The sequence below is a fragment of the Myotis nattereri genome (assembly GCF_964212035.1).
Source record: "Myotis nattereri genome assembly, chromosome: 5".
NCBI classification, from domain to species: Eukaryota; Metazoa; Chordata; class Mammalia; order Chiroptera; family Vespertilionidae; genus Myotis; species Myotis nattereri.
The window spans coordinates 92574063-92586839 of NC_138080.1; the positions used below are offsets into that span (position 1 = coordinate 92574063).

Below are 12777 nucleotides of genomic sequence, written 5' to 3' on the forward strand. Positions count from 1 at the left end.
TTGCAATCCCGATTGTGGTCAAGTAAAGCCAAAGATGCTGGGTGCTACCCTCGGTCTGTCATATCACCGTGGCCTGGGTGATGCCCTGCAGCCTTACTTACAGCCCGCTCACAGGGTGGTTTGGACACCCCCCGACTGATTGGGGGGCGGGGAGGGGCCTTCCAGTCTGAAGCCTGATGGAGGGAAGTCAGAGCAGGATTTGGTCTTTGGTGAGGGAAGGTGGTCACCCCAGGGGCTGGCAAGAGCTCTGTGAGGCCTGGGCTCAGGGCCATTGAAGACCTTCTGGTCCAAACTCTGATTTCAGAGATGGCCCAGAGGAAATAAGTGATGGGCTCACTGTGCCAAACTGGGGAGCACAGTCCAATTCTCCGGGTCCCCAGTCAGGGACACTTCCACTACACTCCAGCTTCCCCAACCAAGAGGATGTGTGTTTTGACCAATATATTTTGTACTTGAGCTCAAAGTTACAAACAGTGAAAAAAATGTACAGATACTATGAGTATACAGTTCCATGAGGTTTAACAAATGTATACACCTGGGAAAGCAGCAACCCAATCAAGATATAGAAATTGTTTCATCCCTTGTGCTCCCCTTTTTAAAAAAAAAATTCTCACCAAAGGATATTTTTATTGATATTAGAGAGGGGAGAGAGAGAGAGGAAAAAACCATTGATGTGAGAGAGAAACATCAATCAGTTGCCTTCCGGGGATTGAACCTACATCCATTTGGTATACGGGACAATGCTCTAACCAACTGAGCCACCCAGCCAGGGCTGTCCCAAAGCTTTTTTTATCCACTTATCTACTGATGGGCACTTGGGCTGCTTCACTAGCTTGGCTATTGTAAATAACGCTGCACTAAGCATAGGGGTGCATATATTCCTTTGGATTAGTGTTTCAGGTTTCTTAGGATATATTCCCAGAAGTGGAATTGCTAGGTCATAAGATAGCTCCATTTTTTAGTGTTTGTGGAAACTCCATACTGCTATTCACAGTGGCTGCACCAGTCTGCATTTCCACCAACAGTGCACGAGGGTTTCTTTTTCTCCACATCCTCTCCAGCACTTGTTTGTTGATTTATTGATGATGGCCATTCTGATAGGTGTGAGGTGATATTTCATTGTGCTTTAATTTGCATCTCTCTGATGATTAGTGACATTGAGCATCTTTTCATATGTCTGACCATCTGTTTCTCCTTTTGGAAAGGTGTCTATTCAGGTCCTTTGCCCATTTTTTTAACTGGATTGTTTGTTTTTTGGTGTTGAGTTGTTTAAGTTCTTTTTGTTTGTGTATGTGTTTGTTTGTTTGTTTGTTTTTGTGTGTGTGTGTGTGTGTTTTTTAAGGATCTGGGGTTTAATCGTGGTCCACAGGTTCCAGAAGCGAACAGAGAGAGAAGTAGAGGCAAAAGCCACGTCAGTACCTTAGCACGTTATGGACTGCACTCGGGGCGGGATCTGTCCCAGGAAAGTCTGTGCATCCCGCAGGAGAGAAAGAAGCAGCAGGGCTGCCTACCGGGCAGTCTCGGGGTCCCCAGGGGTGCGGCTCCTCGAGCTGTTGGCCGCCTTCCGTCCGCTTCCTGGGGTGCAGCTGGGTGCTGGGCGCTGGTGCGGGAGGCTGGGGCTCAGCGCGGCGCCAGGAGCCCGGTCCCTCCGTCCCCACTGGGGCTGGCGCCTCCTGGCTGGTTCAGGGGCCACAGGGCTGTGCAGCCCAGCGCCTGAGCCCCCCCTCGCGGGGACTGCGGGTCCCGGCCCGCGTTCCTGGCCCCTCTCAGCTCCGGGACCCTCCGCGTCCCAGGGGCGAGGCTCTGGGAGCCAGAGGCGGGGTCGCAGGAGGGACAGCTCAGCGCACGCACGGAAGTTGTCCAAGGCCCAGGCCCAGGCCCAGCGGCAGGGTGGGCTCCGGGCACACACACCGCCAACAGGACGGGTCTCCCAAGGCGGATGGATGTGCTTCCATGGCTGCAGCCTTCTGGGCAGCGGAGAGGGAGGTGGGTGCAGGGGAGGAGGGCATCGAGTTGTATAAGTTCTTTATAAATTTTGGATATTAATCCCTTAACAGATGTACCATTCACAAATATGTTCTCCCATTTAGTGGGTTGTCTTTTCATTTTCTTGATGGTTTTCTTTGTTGTGCAACAACTTTTTAGTTTGATGTAGTCCCATTTGTATATTTTTTGTTTGTTTCCCTTGCCCAAGGTGATATATCGGAAAAAATATGGCTACAAGAAATGACCAAGTTTTTACTGCCTATGTTTTCTTCTAGAAATTTTATGGTTTCAAGTCTAACATTTAACTCTTTAATCCATTTTGAATTTATTCTTGGATATGGTGTAAGAAAGTGATCTAGTTTTATTTTCTTGCACGCATCTGTCCAATTTTCCCAGTACCATTTATTGAATAGACTAGCTTTACCCCATTGTATATTGTTGCCTCTTTTGTCAAATATTAATTGACCATAAAGGCACGGGTTTATTTCTGGGCTGAGAACTGGCTTTAAATATGGAGTCTTTCAATCTATAAATATTATTTATCTATTCATTTATCTGGGTCTTTATACATGAGACTACTACAAATGCTATTTTTGTTGTACTTTCCAATTGTGTTTTGCCAGTGTATAGAAATACAATTGATTTTTTTTAGAATTTAACAGCCTTATGGAGATATAATTTACATTCCATAAAAATCACCCATTTTAAGTCTGTAGTTCAATGTGTTTTTAAGTGAATTTATGCAGTTGTGAAACTCACACCGTAATTCATTTTTAGAATATTTCCATCACTTCATAAAGTTCTCTTGTGCCTGTTTGCAGTCAACCCCCACTCCCAACCCAGCTTCAGCCAACCACCGATTTCCTTTCTGTCTCTGTAGTTTTACCTTTCCAGAAATGTCACATAAGTAGAATCATATATCTAGTCTTATATGTCTGACTTCTTTAACCTAGCATAATATTTTTAAGGCTCGTCCATATTATTGCAATAGCTTGTTTCCTTCTTTATTGCTGAATAATATTCTATTGTATGGCTCTTCTACATTTTGTTTTCCGGTCACCATTTTTTTAAAAAATATATATATATTATTGATTTTTTTTACAGAGAGGAAGGGAAAGGGATAGAGAGTTAGAAACATCGATGAGAGAGAAACATCGATCAGCTGCCTCCTACACACCCACCACTGGGGATGTGCCCGCAACCCAGGTACATGCCCTTGACCGGAATCGAACCTGGGACCCTTCAGTCTGCAGGCCGACGCTCTATCCACTGAGCCAAACCGGTTAGGGCTCTGGTCACCGTTTGATGGACATTTGGATGGTTTTCAATTTGGGGCTATTATGAATGTTGCTGCTATGAACATGAGTGTACAAGTTTTTGTGTGGACATGTGTTTTCATTTCTCTTGGGTGTATGCCTCAGAGTGGAATTGCTGGGTTATAACTGTGTTTAACTGTTTGAGGAACTGCCAGATTGTTTTCCTAAGTAGCTGCACCATTTTACATTCCAGTGTATGAAGATGCTTATTTCTCCACATCCTTGTTCACACTTGTTATTATCTGGCTTTCTGATTATATCAGTCCTGGGGCATGTAAAGTAATATGGTGTCACATACTACTGATGACTTTCATTTTCCCTGATGATTGATGATGATGATAAGCACATTTTCACATGTTTATTGACCATTTGTATATTTTCTTTAGAGATGTACCTAATATTACATCCTTTATCCATATTTTTAATTGAGGTAAAATTCACATAAAATTAACCATGTTCAAGTATTCAATTAAGTGGCATTTAGTAGATTTGCAGTGTTGTGCAAACATCTCTATCTAGTTTCAAAATATTTTTTTAATATATTTTATTGATTTTTTACAGAGAGGAAGGGAGAGAGATAGAGAGTTAGAAACATCGATGAGAGAGAATCATCGATCAGCTGCCTCCTGCACATCTCCCACTGGGGATGTGCCCGCAACCCAGGTACATGCCCTTGACCGGAATCGAACCTGGGACCTCTCAGTCCGCAGGCCGACGCTCTATCCACTGAGCCAAACCGGTTTCGGCTCAAATTATTTTTATCATCCCAAAAGGAGACCCCATACCCATTAAGCAGCCGCTCCCCATTCCCCAGACCCCAGGCCCTGGCAATCACTAATCTGCTTTCTGTCTGTCTGGATTACCTATTCTGGAATTTCATACAAATGGAATCATACAATATGTGGCCTTTTGTGTCTGGCTTCTTCTACTTGGTATAATGTTTTTAAGATCCCCCCATGGTGTAGCATGTATCAGTTCTTGATTCCTTTTTATGACTGAATAATAGCCCATTGTATGGATATATTCTATATTTGTTGATAGCATTCATAAGGCATTGGAAACTTGGGCTATTTCCACCACCTGACTATTGTGAATAGTGTTGCTATAAACACTCATGTATAAATAATAAAAAGATTGTTTTAGCTATTCTGGGTCCCTTCATCCCTTGCATTTTCATAAATTTTAGGATCAGCTGTCAATTGTCAATTTCTGCAAAGAAATCAGCTGTGATTTTAATCACGTTGACCCTGTAGATCAATATGGGAGGTCTTATCAACATCTTAACAATATTAAGTCATCTAAGAACATGAACTGCCTGTCCATTTATTTCGGTCTTCAGTTCCTTTTCAATAAGGTTTTGTCGTTTTCAAAGTATACAGTTTGCACTGGAAAGGTGCAGTGAGACAGTGGCCGGAGAGCTGTGTCTCACTGTAAAGTGCAGTGCACAGGTAAGGGAGAGGTCACAAGAATAAGGTTACTGAGCAGCTCTCCTTACCCACCGTCCATCTTTCCTCTTCTGTCTCCCTCCCAGAGCACCTGAAGAAGCCGCTTGAAGACTACATGGCCCATTTCCCCAGCGTGAGGATTCTCCGAACCAAGAAACGGGAAGGGCTGATAAGGACCCGGATGCTGGGGGCCTCAGCGGCAATTGGGGATGTGATCACATTCTTGGACTCACACTGTGAAGCCAATGTCAATTGGCTACCCCCCTTGCTCGGTAAGGGACTCTCCCAAGACAAGGTAGACGATGTGGGATGAGCCAGCCGCCACTGGCCCCAGACACAAAGGTTCCCTTGCCTGCTGAGGTGCACCCAGCATGATGCCAGGTGCACTCAGAAGTTCAGGAGTGCTCAAAGGGACCTGAGCAACCCATTCGGTCCTGTTCCTTCGTTTTCCAGAGAAAGAAGCTGAGACTCAGAGAGAGGAGAAGTGACTTGCCCAAACTCATACAGCACATTAGTTTCTAGTGACATGATTGCTCCCCCAGATTACTTCAAAGTTTCTTAGAAAGCAAGCCAAGACTGTCTACCATTAAGAACCAAACTGAGAGCAGTTACTATTGACCGCACGGCTCCTATGAGCCAGCAAGGTTGCAAGCATGGTCTCTAACGCTCACAAAACTATGCCAGGTCAGACGTATCCCTTTTTTATAGTAGAAGAAACTGAAGTTCAGAGATATTGAATGATTCACTTATTCCCTTGGGCCATAAGTGTCAAAGTCACCATCTGTCTGGCTCCAAAGTCTGTCTTTCATGATTCCACATTGCCTCCCTAAATTCAGTCCTCTTTGGAGAGTTTATGACAACTATGAGGGAAGGACTATAGACGCAGGGCAGCGTGATGCAGGAGTCATCTACCAATGCTTGGAGGACAGAAGGGAGACACGAGGATTGGATGCCGGTGTCTCCTTGCTGGTTGGAGAACCAGGCCTGCATCCCCAGTTCTCCGCTTTGATAAAGGCAGTGCGCCGGTGCGGACAGTTGGACATTGAAGAGGAAATGTCCCACTGGGACTGGGAGTCAGGAGAGGGATAGTGATGGAGGCAGATTCAGGGAGAGCTACCAATCCAGAGAGCAAGCAAACCCCTCAGAAGTGGAGGGATATGCTCTCCGTAACAGAAAGCTTAGGGAGCAAAGAGGACTGGAGTTTAGGGCGAACGTGAGTGCGCCTCAGAATCACCTGGAAGACTTGTTAAAACGGAGTGCCGGGCCCCACCCCAAGGTTCCAATTCGGGGGGCCCAGGGTGGGGCCTGAGAAGCTGTATTTCTAACCAGCGCCCAGGTGGTGCCAGGGCTGCTGTCCAGGGACCACACTTTGAGGAGCACTGGTTAGGCCACCGTTCAAAGCAGAGGACAGAACCCAAAACCCACACAGCTGAGTGGGATAACCAGCGTGCTGGGTCCCAACACAGATCAGCATGGACCTTCGTGTTAGATTATGCACTTGTGTGTGGTTAGGAAAAGGATATAACCCAGATTCTCTGGTAAACAGTTGATTTCATTAAACCAAGAGGTCTGCCTCTGCCTCTCATGACTGAAAGAGAACAAAAAACAAAAAAGCCTCACCATAAATCGCCTAATTGATAGTCCTGAAGGGACAACCCATTTGTTGGGTCATTCGGTGACTCATAAAGAGAATGGAGTGGTGGGGCAGGAAGCTGAACGGGTCGTCTAAATAGCCCTTTACTCTGTTTCTATGGAAATACATGAAGGTAATTTTCATAATCTGCCGACATACACGGAAGAAGCATCCCCCCTCTTTTTTTTTTTTCCTTTTTGCAATAGAAATGTGAACCACTGGTGTAGATTTAAAAGTCTGCCCTGCTAATATGATCAGCAGACAGAGCCCATTATGGCTTTTGTCTCTGAAACCATTTACACCTCTGAGCACAGCTCAGTCTGCCTTCTTTGGAGAGCAAGCATTTCTGAGTGAGAAGGAATCAGCACCCCAAAGGAAAACTGCTGTTGATCATCATTTCCTCCATCATTATCATCATCATCATCATCGTCTCATGGCTCTGCTAGTCTCCTAGCTTTCTAGGCCACATCCCCATTTGAATTTGATGATTCCGTGGTAGAACAAGCAGGCCAGGCATTATTATCAGCGTCTTGCAAATGAGAAACCTGAGGGGCAGAGAGAATGAGGGAGATGCTCAGCCTTCCAGCACCTGCTTCTGAGCTTCTGTCAGCAGCCCTGGTCACAGCCGGCGTCGGGAGTACTGATCACGTGCGAGGCGCCTTGGCCTCGTCGTCTCTCAGTCTTCAGAGGCCCCACGAGATAGGCGCTGTCTTCCTCCATTTTGTCGGCAAGGAAATCGAGACTCGGAGGCATCGCATGACCTTTCCCAAGCTTATACCGCTAGTAGGTGACAAAACCAGGATTCGAACCTGGGCGTTCTGTCCCCAAGTGAGCCCAGCACTGAACGCTGCTGCGCTGATGCAGCCCCTTGGCCTCTTACCTCTCACAGTCAGCCAGTACCCAGCAGAGCTCAAACCCTCCCCTGAAGGGAGGTCCCCTGAACGGCCATGAATAGTGAGGAAGGGAGGCCTTCTCTAGCTCCTTCCCTGGAGAAGGGTGTTCTGCTTCATTAAGAATCCCCAGGGAGCCTGTCACAAGGTTGCTCCATCTCCACCCTCAGAGATTCTGCTTCAGTAAGTGGCGGAGGGGTAAACACACCCCAGGTGGCAGATGCCCACCTACTCTGACCCCCCACCACACTCCTCATTCCAAGTCTTGAATTTGACTCCTGGCCCAAAGCTGGGAGACACACACACACACCCCCTGCACAGCCCACTTGCCCCTCGCTGGGAGATATTTGCCCCAGCAGCTCACTGGCACCCCCGGAGGAGAATGCTGGGTCTTGGAGATGTTAGTTATGTAGCTGGACCAGGTCCCCCGTCTTAGGCGTCAGAACTGGGATAGGAGCCCTGGTCCATCTTTTTTAAAGCTTGCGCCCTCCCTTCTCCAGGATTCTCAAGCTCAAATGTTCAGATAATTCACCCAGGGAACACATTAAAAATTCAAATAAGCTGCAGAACAGGGCCATGCACTTAGCTGCTCCCCCATCCTGCCTCCCTAATGGGCATCTCTCGGCTTCTTCAGACCGCATCGCTCGGAACCGCAAGACCATCGTGTGCCCGATGATTGACGTGATTGACCACGATGACTTCCGGTATGAGACCCAGGCGGGGGATGCCATGCGGGGCGCCTTTGACTGGGAGATGTACTACAAGCGGATCCCAATCCCTCCGGAACTGCAGAAGGCTGACCCCAGTGACCCATTTGAGTAAGTATGAGTCACCAGGCTGGTCCCAGTAGCTGAGCTGACCCGGTGACCCCCTCCCCAACACACACAACTCAGGATCGCCAGCTCCCCCAAAAGTCCAGTGCAGAGGGGCCAGGGCAGATGTCCCCAACCAGAAGCACAGTCCATCCCAGCGTGTCAGAGCCTCAGCTCATGGACCACCAAGCTGGTCACCTCTTCCTTGCCTGCCTCTGTGCAGTTTGCTGCCATTGCCAACGGGACCTGAGCAGAGTTGCTCATGCTCCCTCCCTCAAGCCTCCGGTTGTAATTATCATCGTCATCACCACTTATTGAACACTTTCTGAGTGCAAGGCACCGCATGCTGAGCACATCACAACCTGATCGTCTTTAACCCTCTCAACTTTTATTTAAATTAGTATTCATGTTTTCCAATGTGGACATCAGGGTTACAATAAGTTACCTAGGTCATACAGCAATGAAGTGGCAAAGGCGCAGAGGTGGGCTTCCCTGAGGAAATGGAGGGGGCCGGGGCGATGGAGCTGTGTGAGCAGAGCCCCGGTGCCTCTTCAGCAGGTCAGACGTTTGTTCTTTTCCTGACCTGTGTCCTCAACATGGGCCAGCACTACTAGCAGAGTCGGAGTCAGAGAGGAGGCGACACCTGCCAAGATGACACATAGTAGAGGCTGAGTCAGAACGGGCTGCTCCAGGAAATGGAGTTTTCAAGGTAACCAGAACCCCCTGTATGGTTTGACCCTTTGCCATGAGCCAATTCATAGGCTCTAAGATTTGAAAGGTGCATAGGGTAGGGCTTGGCCCGTTCACCCTCCTCACTGTGGGATGAGGAAAGGGCACATTCAGGTCATGCAATTGGTTAGTAGCAGAGGCCCAGCCAGTTTCCTCTGAGGGCTCAGTCTCCTCATCTGGATATTGAAGGGTTGGCCCAACCCCAGAGCAGTAGCTCTCAACCCTGGGTGCCTATTGGCATCACGTGCAAGTCACCCTCACCCCACCCCCAACCAATTACTCCAGAGTCTGGGGGTGAAATCTGGACATCATTTTTGTTTATTTGTTTGTTTGTTTGTTGTTTGTTAATTCTCACCCAAGGATATTTTTTCCATTGATTTTTAGAGAGTGGAAGGGAGGGAGGGAGAGAGAAAGAGAAAGAGAGAGGGAGAGAAACATTGGTGCGAGAGAGACATCAACTGGTTGCCTCCTGCATAAGCCCCAACTGGAGCCAGGGATCAAACCTGGGTTTGTGCCCTTGACCAGGAATTGAACCTGTGACCCTTTGGTGCTCAGGCCAACACTCTAACCACTGAACAACAGTTGCCAGGGCTGGACATCATTGTTTTTTGAAGATCCCAGGTGATACTGATGTGTGGCCAAGGTTGAGAGCCCTTCATGAGGGGCTCTCCCTCCATTGTGTCCTCTGATTCCTTCCAGAAGTCTCTCCTGTATATTGCACTTGGACAAAACCCAGGGGAGAGGCCGCAAGAGAAATCCTGGTCCTTTTCTGCACACCTCCCCATGGTGCCAGCAGACGGGCGATCTGTAGGCACAGCGTGGTGTAATGATGTTTGAAAAACTCGGGCTTTGGTGGCACACCCCGGTGTGAATTACAGCTCATCCACTTACTCCCTGCATGCCCTTGTGCAGAGTATATAGCATTTCTGAATTTCAAATTCCTCCATCTGAAAAGGGGCCTAGTGATAGGGCTTTGTGAGAGCTGGAGATAATGTCGGTCAAGTGCACGGCAGACACTAGACACTCAGAATTGTTATTGCAGAAAATAGGTCGGGCTAAAGGAGAGGCTCCCTCTGGAGTCACAGCCTCGAGCATCCAAACATCTTAAGGCCAATCGCCTACCTGTTGTGAGGCCTCCTCATGAGGCAGCTCCTTAGCCAGGCCCCTGGCTACCGGCCAGGCTGGTTTTTGAGTGCAGAGTCTTGAGTTTGATTTCTCATGAATACACCCCTCTGAGCAGCGTATTTAAGAATCCAGCCAGAAAACCCAAACCCACAATCTTCAGAAGACAGGAGAGAGTTGATACCATCGCCACCTTATCTTCTTATAGTCCGAGGTACTTTCAGAAATACACTAGCAAGGTGAGCTAGGAAGTGTCGCTGTAGGTCTGCTGTGTAAACGGGAAGCAGCCTCGTTGAGGTTAAAATCAGCACCGTCCAGCAGAAATGCAAGCCACATATGTACTTTCAAATCTCCTAGTAGCCACGTAAAAAAGGCAAAGAGAAGCAGGTAAAATTCGTTTTGGTAATAAATTTTATCTAAGCTGGCATAGCTAAGATATTCCCATGTTAGCATGTAACCACCACTGTGAAATCACTCATGAGATTTTTGTGTGCTTTATGCTTGCAGCACATCTCAATCCAGACCAGCCACATATCAGTGCCCCATACCGGGCAGCACAGGGCCCAGTGGTTAAATCCCTCATCTCAGACACACCGCAGGCAAAGGAAAGCCCAGGGTGCAGTGAGGGTTTCCCATCCTTTCACTCAATTGCCCCTTCTCGACTGCCCCTCCCTGACAGGAGGTGGTGTGCTGTGGCCATGAGGGGTGTGGGCTATGGCCATTTAGAGGGTTAAATCCTACTTAGTGGCTGTGAAGCCTTGAGCAAGTTACCGCTGTACCCTGGTTTCTACCTGCATAAAAGAGGATCGTAATGATGAGGCCTACCTCCTGGGGTCTACATGAGGAGTGAGGTCGTTTCATTGCTAAATTAGTTCATTACAGCACCTGGGATATTCAAGCCTTTGGTCATAGTCAAGAGGACCCCTTTTATTTTTGTGTGTTTTTTCGTTGAGATTTTAGAGAGGGGAAGGGAGAGAGAGAGAAACATCTGCACTCCCAGAGGCCCCTGTGACCCCACCTGTCTTCGGGGTCCTCTGTCCTGAGGCGCTGCCCCGCCACACTCGCATCCCTGGGCCGTCCGGCTGCTTTACCTCCAGACGCCTCCAGCACCTGCTTCCAGCTGGCACTCGGCGAGCGAACCGAGGAGCGTGGGCGAGTGGAGTTCACCTTAGCCCCGTGTGACAAAGATCAGAGGCTGCGGCTTCTGTCACCTCTCAGCAGAGCAAGTGTCTGTGCTGAACGGACAGAGCCCTCACCGGAGCAGGTCCAAACCGCAGGTCCTGAGGCTCCTTCCCCATAGATGGTTTTGTAGGTCTGGGGGAGGCCCAGGAAGCTGTATGGTTTCCATCGCTAAGACAATTGACAGCCCAGCCAGACTCAGGAAGGCCTAGTGGGAGGACTGGGGGGAGAGAGAGAGAGATGATTCAGCTACAAGGTTCATGGGGAGAACACGCTGTGATTTCATTTCACAGGGATTCCCTGGTGTGAAACGTGTATAGGAACATTGGGTCCACTTGGTTACAATGTAGCAGTTATGAAGGGAAGTGTAGTCAAGGAAGACAAGGGCCTGGGCCCGCACCCGGAAGGGCCTGGGATTCCCTGCGGAACACACGGGCTGTGTTCATGGAGCAGCGGGACCACCATTGCAGGGGAACAGCGGTGTCCGTGTGCTCTCCGGTCCACGTCTTCACACCACGCTCTGCTTCCCTGACAGGTCTCCCGTGATGGCCGGTGGACTGTTCGCCGTGGACCGGAAGTGGTTCTGGGAGCTGGGCGGGTACGACCCAGGCCTGGAGATCTGGGGAGGGGAGCAGTATGAGATCTCATTCAAGGTGAGCCAGCTCCTGGGAGCCCCCTTCTCCTGGCACAGCCCCTTGGCCGCTGTGCTGGCAGGTCGCCCGCCCCCTGTCTGTCTGAGCCTGGAAAGAGAAGGCCGCAGGGCTCCTAAGGTGAAGGAGTCACAGTCTCCCTTTCTTTGTGGGACTCTTGTGGGTCTCAGGTGAAGATCAGGTCTCACTGAGGGGAAGGTTAGCCGTGTGGTCAGCCAGGACTTGCTTCTCACATCTCCAGAACCCCTGGTAAGGTGTCTCCCCAGCTCAGAAGGGATGGCCAGTGGCACTATAGCCAGGCCAGAAATGGGCACATCTGTGTTCTGAGTTCTCACCAGAAAGTAAACTTCACTGGGGTAGGGATCTTGGTGTGTTCCACTTACCGCTGTATCCCAAGTACTGGACGCGTGTCTGACACAGAGAAGACACTTCACACATGTGTTGGTTGAATACTCAGAGCAGGCCTGTCACTGGCCAGAGCCACCTCCTTGGGCAAGGAGTCCCCCTTCAGAAACTCACTTTGTGGAGAACAGTGAATGGAGAAAGATTTGCCCAAAGGACTTCCTAAACCCAAAATGATTCCATTCTGTGTGTTTTTTAAAGGCCCGTCTAATGATGCTCATCGGGCAATTACAGCACTACAAATGGCATTTTCTCCACACAGTGTATTTACAGAGGCCTCGGTAATGAAGCCATTTTGGAAGTCTGTCACGGGGAGGCGGGAGGAGGCTGGTTCCTGCTCCCATTTGATCCAATTATGTCCTTCACCTCGAGGGAAAGAAGATGGTGTAATGAGGAGGCTCCCTTCCCCTCTCCTGGCTTTGCGAGCGTGAGTTTCCGGATCCGTAGCAGCCCATCTGCCAGTGCATTGTCCGAGGCCCCGTGGACAGCCCTCCACGGCGCCAAGCGGACAGGAGAGCTCGATCCTCTGCTGGCAACGCCTCCCTGGAATGCCAGCTGCTCCATCCCTGGCCGAGCGGGCATTTACAAAGGGCCAGATTCCCTCTGATTTATC

At 49.1% G+C, this 12777-nt stretch overlaps 1 protein-coding gene across 1 annotated transcript in view; it reads left to right on the forward strand.

The window, feature by feature from the left end:
* The window catches only part of GALNT10 (polypeptide N-acetylgalactosaminyltransferase 10), a gene marked incomplete at its 5' end in the record, with an annotated part of 171409 nt that overhangs the window by 139952 nt on the left and 18680 nt on the right, over positions 1-12777 (forward strand). The window contains 3 exons of the mRNA XM_081092798.1: positions 4834-5019; positions 7905-8088; positions 11648-11765. Coding sequence (XP_080948924.1) covers positions 4834-5019; positions 7905-8088; positions 11648-11765 — 488 coding nt within the window. The remainder of the gene's footprint in view (positions 1-4833; positions 5020-7904; positions 8089-11647; positions 11766-12777) is intronic.